Genomic DNA, 10,688 nt, shown 5'->3' with positions numbered 1-10,688 from the left:
TTGGAGAAAAAAAATACCGAATAAAAATAATCGTCTTAGAGGAGAAAAGAGATTTCCAAAAAGAATGAACGCATCACGAACGAAGCGAAAACAAAAAGGGAGGTAAGTGTGCCGTGACCCGGGTGCGGGTGGAAAACCAATGAGCTGCGATTCATCTAGGTGTTCCCGGAAAATCACTAACGAGCACCGGAACCGATGCAACCGCAGCAACAGTAGGCGATGATGACCGATGGAGTGAAAGAGGAAAGTTACAGAAGGAACAGATGAGTACAAAGTGAGAAAGCGCTGCCTGGTGAAACCGGAAACTTTTCGTTTTTGTTTCCTGGAGCTTTTTATTGCCGCCACAGTCAACGCAGAACGATGAAACCCAAAGATCGGCAGAAAGATTAGACCCAGAGAAACGTCGGCGCGGTCGACGAGCGATGACAGCTTAGCTGCTCAGACGCATCTTTGCTCAGAAAGAGGAACAGCGGCGAAGCTGCTGAATCGGCAAAAACTTCTTTTAACGCCTAAATTAAAACGTGTCTGCTGATAGTGAAGATGAAAGCGCGTGCCTAGAACCCGTGGCTAGCGAGCCTCCTCGGTGAGCGGAAAGAACAAGAAAGATATCTGTGATGTCGAAAAAATACCAAGAATGCATTTGTTTTTCCTGAACAGCATATTTTTCACGGATGCATACAAAGTGGCGATGGTTTTGTGGCGTGCATTGGAGTAAGTTCTAGGTTCGCAGTAGCTGCAGAAAACAACATGCGTACGCGTGCTTTTTGGAGGTGGCTGAATATTTGCAATAAAGTTGAACCGCCAGCGACCTCAACTGCATCAGCGTCAAGAATTAGGCGGAACTGCTTGTTTTTACCCGTTGGTATTCCAGCAAAACGAGGCTTCACGTTAACCTCGCAAGCTGAACCTAGAGACAGTGCAGGCCTTTCAGCGCCGCTTAACTATCGGTTTTGGTGCCTTTTTCCCGTTTCGTTTCGGGTTTAGTTTGGTTTTATCGGGTAGAACATACCAAAGAGACTCAGGCTATGTGGGACGCCGTATTAGAGGTCTCCGGCAATTTCGACAGCATGGAGCATTTTCACGTGCACCGAAATCGCACAGTGCACTGGACTCGACCGTTTTGCCACCATCGAAATGCGAACGCCGCAATCGGGTCTGCCGAACAATGCTGCAGGCGTCCGGCCGCAGTTGTCGTCGTCGCTTGTAGACAGAAAACACTCACCGGCATCCTTGACATGTGGGGGACTCTTGCCGTAAGAACTGGGACACTGTATTGCTCTTCATCACATACGCCTTCAATACGGTCACTCTTCAAAGGACCGGATAAAGTTTTCTGTCTCTTGCACGCTCGCCGCCGCGATGCATCCTGTACACGATCCTATCATTTTCTACCAGTTAGTAGCTGTGCATTGCCGAGAGCCGGTTTTTAGCTGAAGAAGCTCCTCGCACTGCTCACCTGCGATCTATTGCTTCACAAGAGCGCTCCAAAGACCGCAACGATAGCCACCGCCCGCTTGTTATCTACGCTTCGGGCGATGTGGTCTGGCTTTGGCGCCCAGTCAGGCGCCGCGGATTGCAACAAAAGCTACTGGCCCACTACGATGGCACTTAGGTGGTTGTGGCGAGAATCAGTGACATCACATATCAGATTTCGCGCCTCACCGCAACTGGTCACCGCTCCGCTCAAACTTAACTATCGCGTTTTGTTCGTCTGAAGCCATGCCACTCTACCGACACAACATAACTCGCCCGGCGGGCTTCGGATTCGCAGGGGGAAAATGCCAAGGACGTACGAGCGAAGCCGGGATAATAGAAAAAGAAGGGTTGTTTTTGGAAGAGAAGAGTGGACGTTGGGTCGGCTAGAGGCTATCGGCAGCTGCCTTGTTAGCCTTCTACGCCTGCGTGAGCCGACGTTGGATCAAGTTTCCCGCCCGTAACAAAAATAAGAAGCCCAACATATCTAGTCATCGCTTGAAATGCATAAGCAACGGCGTGATCACGCGCCATCAAAAGCTATCCAGCATTGTTCAGTTTATGAACAAACCACAAGGGATTACCTACATCTATTAGAGGCAGAAACCAAACCCATGCCCCATTAATGGCAGAAGCGCCATGCGGAAAAAAAAGTTGGTTTGGTTTATTGGTTTATTAGGGTTTAATGTCCCAAAGCAGCTTAGGCTATGAGCGACGCCGTAGTGAAGGTCTGCGGAAATTTCAACCAACTGGAGTTCTTTAACGTGCACTGACATCGCACAGTACGCAGGCCTCTAGAATTTTGCTTTCATCGAAATTCGGCTGCCGTGGCCGGGATCGAACCCGCGTCTGGGAAAAAAAAGTGTCTTTAGTCTATTGTGTTTGCACATGCGCCTTTTTAAAAAATTCAGTTACAGTGGTTTCTTCTTCTCTTTAGTCTTCCTGGTTTTTGATCTCCTCTTTTTCATCTTCTGCTACAGTCGAGGTGCTTGCCCTATAGCTATACGCTTGAAAACTCTAGCACCTCGCATTATTATAGCCCTAAGAACCCTTGCATTACTAGAAACTCTAGCAACCCTTAGGCTTGACAAACCTAGCGTGTCCCATTTATTTGTGGAATCAGAAGGGAGGCGCGCGCTTCGCGCTCTTCGTCTCTGTCTTATCGCCTGCCCACTTTAGTCTTTCTCATTGGAAGAAAGCAGGCAGTGTTGCCGCGAGTTCTCAGAGAAATGTACGCACAAAAGCGAAAACTGCGAAGCTGCTGTCTTTGTGCTGAAGAGTTGTTTAGCAGCAAATTTACAATCACCGAAATTAGCATCCTTCCGTCCGAACAGTTTTGAGAGGATCGCTCCAAGTCAGATGCTGGCCGGACGCTATTGCCAATCGCTATTGTGGAAAAAAAAAGACATCGAAACTCGTGAGAGTAGAAGCAACACTTGCTTTAAGTACACAAAAAAAAAGAAAAGCGAAGGCGGCTGTTAAGATTATGGTCGCAGAAGCATTCATTCTCGGTAGTTAGCACTAACTCTTAAATCGGTCGCCCAACTTCAGTCCGCGTGTGCTCCTGACTCGGGATCGCACGAATTGGAGCCGGCAAGCGCGTTCTCTCCGTGGCTCATTCACACAGAATATTCCTGAAACCTTCCATTTATGCAATTATGCCTCATTCAGTTTCTTCTTTGCCCCCTCGGCTTCTTTATTCCAAGAACGTTCAGAAAGCTCGGAATGCAGCCACCGGGACTGAATAACTGAGCGCCTAGGCATAATGCTCCACATCTTCTCAGAAGTGGCCGCGCAGTTAGTGAACGCTGTGTTTATTTTCGTCTGCATCAGAGCTATGGCGAGAGCTTAATGACTTGGGAAGCCGTCTCGCGATTATGGAAGTACTGATGGTACTCGGAGAGCGAAACGGCTTCTCAAAGCGCTCGACGATAACCGCTCACCAGACAAAGCGAACTTCACTGAAGAGCTTCTTCAGCTCGCGCATTACAGAATTTGGAAAGCATACGAGTATAGAACCCTCAAGGTTTTTAATTATTCATTTCGAGGTCCCAGAAATTTTCGTAGTTTAGATCAAAAGACGATTTGATTTTATTGTCTCAAGGGCATATTGGACAAAGCACGCCATGTTTGACGAGGTTCCGTATGCATAAAAGTCCGTCAAGAACCATATGTCTCCCGGCGTTTCTCGTCAGATAAGCCATGCCCCAGGTTTGGCAAAGCCTGTGCTTGCTTGGAGAGCAGTGGATAATAAGCAGCGCTTGTGATCAAGTCCTGCTCCTTCCACATGTGGGGCAGGAAGCCTGCAAGGGACAAAAACAAAATTTGGAGGCGACCATTTGGATATATGCGCAAAAAACGCGATGGCATTTCAAAGCTCAGCTCTTCAGTGCTTGTTCAGGGGCTGAGCGGCGTCGGCACCGTCGATGTAACCGAGCCAAATCATAAATAAATAAATAAATATCAATTTTGCCGCGACTAGGATTCAAACAGCTGCGCTCCGAGCAGGTGAGCTTCGCTTGCCACTGTGTGCGACAGCACTAGGCTATTGCCGCAATTTTTTTTCTTTATTGCATGCAAAACAGTGCCGAAAAAGAAAATATAATTATGCTTATGTCAAAGTGCACCAGGCTGTGTAACTAGAGTCCATCATACGCCTGCAGGTCCTCCCCTTCTCAAACATCAGAAGTCTCGGAAGTACACACGTGCAGCCAGATAGGGGAGCCAGCTAGGCGCAGCATATACTGCAGGGCAGCATATTCTGCCCGTGACAAACTGCACTGCTCACGGAACAAAGATATCGATGACCGAGCTGATTCGGCGGGGTGGTCCATCGTACGGCTCTTCCAGCTGTTTCCGCAGCCGAGCACGCTTCTCGCTCTGCGCATTGCACATCAGCGTCTTCTGCAACTAACGCTTCTATCGGCGCAATATGGTTTCCAGACATGTCTAGGACTGTGCAAGTCAGAACTATGAGCCCACAGAGCCTGAGACAGTCACAGACCTGCGCTGAAATTTTGTGTTAGGGAGAATCATAATCGTCCTTATTATTTTTTAAGTCACTTGCGATCTATTCCAAATATGACACATTACCAATTATGATTCCACTGTCTTGCACTCAATGAGCGATTCCAAATGTGATTATATACAGATTCCAATATCATTTCAATTCTTTTTCTATTTAACATCTCATTCCATTCCGAATCAGATTGTCTTTGTATTCCTTTCCAGTCAAAATTGCATCATTTATTGATTTTTCCTGAGCCATTCTTAGTCTGGCGTCTCCCTCCTCGTTCTTACAAGTGGAACGAGGGAGGGAAGGGGAAACGGGACGGATGGGAGGCCGAGCTTCTATAAAACTTCGCTTCGGTCTAGTTGGTACACGTTACTGTTAAGATGAAGGTTGCGCACACACGGGAGAAACCATAACGCAGAGACACATAGACACACACAGGTCGACGTTTCACACCGACGCCGATGTCCGCGCCCCTGACGCCGCACAGTTTTTGCCTTCAAGGCCGTAACAATGCTTTCATATTGAAAGATATTTCCTGTGCTTTCAAAAGGGCACTTAGAAAAGAGTACAGTTTTGTCGTGTGTATGCGGGAATAAATCACGCTTAGTAAAGTATAGTAAAGTATGCATTATTATGAACTCAATGTTACGGAATTTTAATTTCATCAACGCTGCCTTATTCGAAATCGAGTTTTTCATATGAGGCGCTAGCTGATAGGTGCGGCAAGATTCATGCACATTGCCGCTAAGGCAGATCGTCGGATATTATTAAACGCGGAAAACGACGGCTCCGCAAAAAAATGTAAGCCATAGTGGCATAGCCCAATCAATACTAGAAACATGCAGACATAGACGAATGACGAAAATTGCAGGGGACACTTAAGATCCGCCTTAAGGGTAGTACGCAGTAGCGTAGTGGGTTAATTCCAATTTATGCGGAAGGCCGTTCTCTATTTTATATTCATAGATCCCTGCGAGTCCTCATAGCCATCCTGGCGCAGTGGGGCAGCGGTTAAGTGGTTCGCCACTCCCTAGCGATGAGAGCTTCTCCCAGCGATGTGCCTTCTGTGGCGCAGATTGTTCTTCCTGAGAGACCAATCCTTAACTACCACCTGCCACGGTGGCCAGTTTTCTATCTATCAAATGGGCAGGTTGCAATGACGCCACAACCTGACGTGACCTAGGTTGCCCGCCTGCCTCCTAAGTTGCTCTCTGGGCGCCCCCTGCCAGAGTCATGCTCGGAATTTTTCGCCTACAACCCCGACGCCGACAACGCCAGCACTGAATTTTCTGGGGAACGGGGCGTTTAGCACTATCGCGTTACAAATAATAGGAAATGGAATGCCGGGAGGTCCTTCTGCGACGTTTCGAAAAGCCGTTATCCCAGAACGTGATCGCAATTTCTGTCGGAACATTCCTGTTGTGCATGCCTACTCGTGAAAACGCCCGAAAGGGAAGCAGGTTGGAACTGCAACACCTTTTGAAAGAGATGTAAGCATTGATGGGATGGGAACGTACGATCCTAAAAGAAAAGGCTTGAGAAAAGTGCCCGGGACACTTCTGTTCTTACCACTGTGGAGCGTCAAGGTTATAAAAAAGACGGCTGCTTGATATTGTGCTGACGATGGAATTGTTTTTTTTTTCTTTACAGAAAGGGGTCTTTTCGGCAACGATTTCTGTTAACGGTTCTTTTTTTTCTGGAGGAGTCGAACATGAAAATTAGACTCATCGCAAGCAAAGCAGCAGGATCCCGTATATCTTGAACTGCAGGTTGATAAGCTATGTGGCCTTGAACATTGGCGAAATTGCTTCATGCTTAGGGAACTGTTCTCGCTAAGAATACACACTTGATGACTCCAAACTTACGCTCACAACAAGAGAGGCGTTCGGTTAACAGTTAGTGAAGTTATTAAACAGAAAAGCTTCACACGGATGGAACACTGCGTTTTTGCCTGCGTCCTGGGAATTGCGAATGCGCATCAGGACAGGTGCACTATGCGAAGCAAGCTAAGTGCAAAATAATGAGCCATATTTTAGAAACTAAATATATCATTTCAATAACAGTGGTCATTTTAACTCTTGTTGAACGTGAAATGAGCTTAGAAAGTAATAAATACAACTTTGCTGCGCCCCCTAAGTATATTACCCAGAATTAGGCTCGGCAAGCACAGGAGCGCTTACATTGCATGAGCATCTTCTGATTTCATTTAAGTACTTCTCTATGTGCGGCTGTGTTTATCGTTTTGCGATCCTCAAGTTCCTGGTCAGAATAATGTTAAGAGAGCCCTGGAACACCCTTACTGAATTACTGAAAAAAAAGCTTGCCCAAACGCAAATAGCAGTTCATCTGACGGTTCGCATGATGTCTCCAAGATTATAACATTTATTACTCACTGTAGATCTTAGACGCTTGCGCTGCGTCCTTAGAACACACAAACTTGGACATGCCACACGAGCCTATAATCGTTCATGAAAAACAGTGGCATGGGCAAAGTATAATTTTAATACTTCTAATTTTCACCTCTTGAGAAATCCCTCGCAAGAAATTCGTTCTGTAGTCTCAAACTGACTATCAGATCTAGCTGGAATGTCTTCACAACTTATAGCAGTAAATTTTGCTCATATTTGGTGAGATTGTCATCTACTTATTCTTTCATGAAACAAAGATCCTATTTTCACTTCGCGGTCTGCAAAACGATTTTGAGCGCCAGATAACAGCTGCTTTAAATCTTCGCTACTGACATGAGTAAGCTCTGCGAAGTTTATTCTCTTTTTTTTCCGAAACCTACTACTCTGCTCCTTACTCAAACCACTGCTTTGTTCCTTACTCAAAAGCGGCGTCTCATAACTCACATCATGAATCGTTGAAGAGAATGCTCTGGGCTCTGTTAAGCTGTCTGGCACACAGGGTATTCTTCACCGTTCTTCTCGGCGCTGTTTCTCAAAATGACCACTGCCAGGCAGCCCGTTCTACCCCAACCTGCGTGGACTCAGAGCCAAGATCATGCGTCGGTGCGGTCGGCGCCGCGGGGAGCCGGATGCGGTCAGTCTGGAGGGAACGTTGGCCGCGCCTCGCCGACCACGCCGAACGACTATCCGAGCGGGAAGAGACAATCTGTCTCGCTTCCTCTCTGTCTTTCCTGTTTTCTGGTCTCTTAGTGCCGTATTTCTCTTGGTGTAAGAAGCCTCTTTCGTCCGTTCTCTGGAAGAAACTGCGAAGGCTCAGGGGTGCTCCTTTAGCGCCGTATTATTAGCCGCCTAGGAAAAGTGACGCATAGAACGGAAAACAATAAACGTAAAAGAAAACGACATAGTAACACTGGGTAAGCAAAGGAAAAAGACAGTCTGCGACAATTTGGTTTAAAGTAAATCATTCACTCTCGGTTGTTATAGATGGCATAGGGAATACAACTGCAACCAAAGAAAAATTTATATATGTATATACATTTCCTTCTTATTGAGCTTAAACAAGCACGTTAGAATCGAATATAGGTCGCAGTGACAAATGCTTCGGTCAAACAGCCGTCATATTTGAGGCCTCGTTTCTCGAAGAAGGACTGTTTGCTAACGTCATCAAGAAGCAACAATGGATGTTCGCTACCCAGGATGTAGAGCAGGATGAATAGCTACCAATATTAAGCAATGTTCTGCTCCTAAGAAATAGTACACCGCTCTGTTTCTAAATCTTATGACGTCAATCTCGCTAGTGTTACCAGCTAAAATGTTCTATGTGTGCAAACGTAGTTTACAATGCGAAAAAAAATCATTAAGGCAAGAATGAAGCATCTTTCATTGAATCTTGTGCTCTCTTTTATTTACTTCTTTTTGACCAACTACATCTTCGGATTAAATGCTCTCCCTTCATACCAGGCAATTAAACTGCGTTCCTCTGGTGCAGGTGTTCGTTTCTATCCCGGCCACACGAGGCAAGCCTCAGGTTCGCCTTCCGGACTTTTTCTTAGCGGCAGAAGCTGGCAACCTGGGCCTTTGAGTTTCAGACTTGCGCCATCTTCTGGAAATCCTCCGAGTTAAGCCTACGCCCTTTCTTGATTTTTGGTCTTGTCACAGTCGAGCGGGGGGTTAGGGGCTAGACAAGACGATGACGTCAAAGTGAACTCAGTGCATGTGTAACAACGACGTCGAGCAGGGGTATAAGATCTTGCTTTTTTCTAATCGCAGTGCGCAACATGCTGGAACTGTGTTCCCTCATTCCATCATTGCCTTTAATCTGTGGACGAAGAGTCCAAGTGTCAAAAGTAGCGTTAAAGTAATGAAATGGGGGGGGGGGGGGGGGGCAATCATATTTTCAAATGAGCAAGCAATGTTTCGAATAGTTCATAAAAGAAAGTTCTTCGGAAAAGTGATAACGTCAAAAACACGTTAACTGTTTTAACGACTAACATCCTTTTTTTTGTATTTCTACGCTTAAATAGAAATGCTAATTAAGCAGGAAATGTGAAACTAAGACGATACTACAGCAAATTTTCTCCTTTTTAGCATAGTGGTAAGCTACTACCAGGGAAACCTGGGGTGATAAAAAAATAATAGTAACAGGAACAGTATTGAAAGCATAATAATAATGAATTATTAGTCTGCTTGAAAAAGCGAAAGCAGACACCTATCCTGAGATGTACTACCTTGCCATTTTAGAGTGCAGGTTTCAGGCGCCCGTTCCTGAGCTCCGCGTCGTAGCCAGCGTCGTCGGCATCGGTGTAACAAGCCACGTGACTGGTGGCATGTTACTGCGTGTTGCAGGTGCCGTGTTGGCAGGTAGTGGCAGAAGAAAACACAACCTGCCACGGCGAGAGCGGAGGAATGGACATTAGAAAGGTGGCTGCCACGGGAAGGTCCCAGAGGGTGGCTAGCAGTGCAACAACCCACCTGCCAGCGGCTGCCACCTGCCTGGCAGGTGCCCACCCGCCACCTGCCAGCGGTGGCAGGTTGCGTGAGCAAAGCCGCGCTCAAATTTCGCTTTACCGACCATCGTAATTGTTATTTTTTTCTAGGCAACGCATTCTGTGCAGACACTGTCTGCAAATATCACACTTTGTACTGAAACACAGTTAAACGATACAGAACTACAGTGTTCAGGTAACATGGACTTCTCATAAGCAAACGGATGGAAAAGAACTCCGCCTCATTGCGTGAGAAAAAAATGCGGCGCTCACGTGTGTTTTCTTGGCTTCAAAATGAATTGCACGCATGCAGTGGGTGACAGAATAGGAAAGGAAACCTATACTAGCAAGTGAGCAGTTTAGGACTCTTTTGTCAACAAAATTATAACTATCGATAAAGAAATCTAACCACAATAACTATTGTACCTTCGTTAAACACGAATAAGGCCGCATCAGTCCACACTGGCCACGTCTGCCAAGAGGATACAGGATACAAGAACCAAGAATGCGCGCGTTGCAATTAAGCAACGCTCAGAAAGTTAACGCGCGCTATCTTTAAATTGATTTTTGTGTTTTTAAGCTTTATTTTTTATTTTGGAAAAGATGAGCGAGCCGATCTGTCGTATATTCGCCTGCCGAGCACTATTTGCAAATCGTCGCCGCGTTCCCATAGTGTCCGGAAGAGCTTATTGACACGGGCACACGGTAGAGGAGACGATGCAATAAAATACGACGAGAACGCTCATTAAAATTACGTAATATCTTATAAAGTCACGTCATATAAATTAGAGCAAAAATAAGGCGAACTTTGATATTGAAGGGCATCGCATACATTGGAAAACAATGAGTTTAAATTGAAAATAATGGGAGGAATAAGAAAATGTGAAAAAGGCGACCTAGACTGAATTGAAGGGTTGTAAATAAATTACAGGTATAAAGACGGAAACTTAACCGTTTTCCGCTTGACTATCCTTTTCACAGACCTTTTAAAAAGATAGGTATCAGCTTTTAAGCCGTTAGCTGTGCTTTTCTCATAGTGCCATTTTCATAACTATATACCCTTCAGGAGGTGTGAACGACTTCCTTTGTTATTAGGTAGTCTGAAGGAACATTAGAGTGTCCGGCAAAAATAGTTCTCTCTGCTCTTTTGAGTACGAGGAAATAAGACACGTTCTATCTATTACTTTGTGCACCCCACTTCCTTGTTTTTTTTTTCTTCTCTTAGCTTAGCAGAACCAACGTTTCGTAGATTTAGGATATCTTTCAAACTTATGTATGCATGGGATTACAAGTGAAACTTAGGCT

General features: G+C 45.7%; 1 protein-coding gene across 1 annotated transcript in view; it reads right to left on the bottom strand.

Moving 5' to 3' along the window:
• Positions 1-3,652: 3,652 nt before the first annotated feature.
• Positions 3,653-10,688, bottom strand: part of LOC149371125 (uncharacterized) — a 79,510-nt gene continuing 72,474 nt past the window's right edge. Inside the window, exon 3 of the mRNA XM_089584834.1 lies at positions 3,653-3,776. Within this exon, the coding sequence (XP_089440960.1) occupies positions 3,665-3,776 (112 nt within the window). The 3' untranslated portion in view covers positions 3,653-3,664. The remainder of the gene's footprint in view (positions 3,777-10,688) is intronic.

Source organism: Amblyomma mixtum, chromosome 1, assembly GCF_055824585.1.
Source record: "Amblyomma mixtum isolate Tamu chromosome 1, ASM5582458v1, whole genome shotgun sequence".
Lineage (NCBI taxonomy): Eukaryota > Metazoa > Arthropoda > Arachnida > Ixodida > Ixodidae > Amblyomma > Amblyomma mixtum.
Note: the sequence above shows the minus strand (reverse complement) of the source record. Positions and strands in the feature narration are given on the sequence as shown.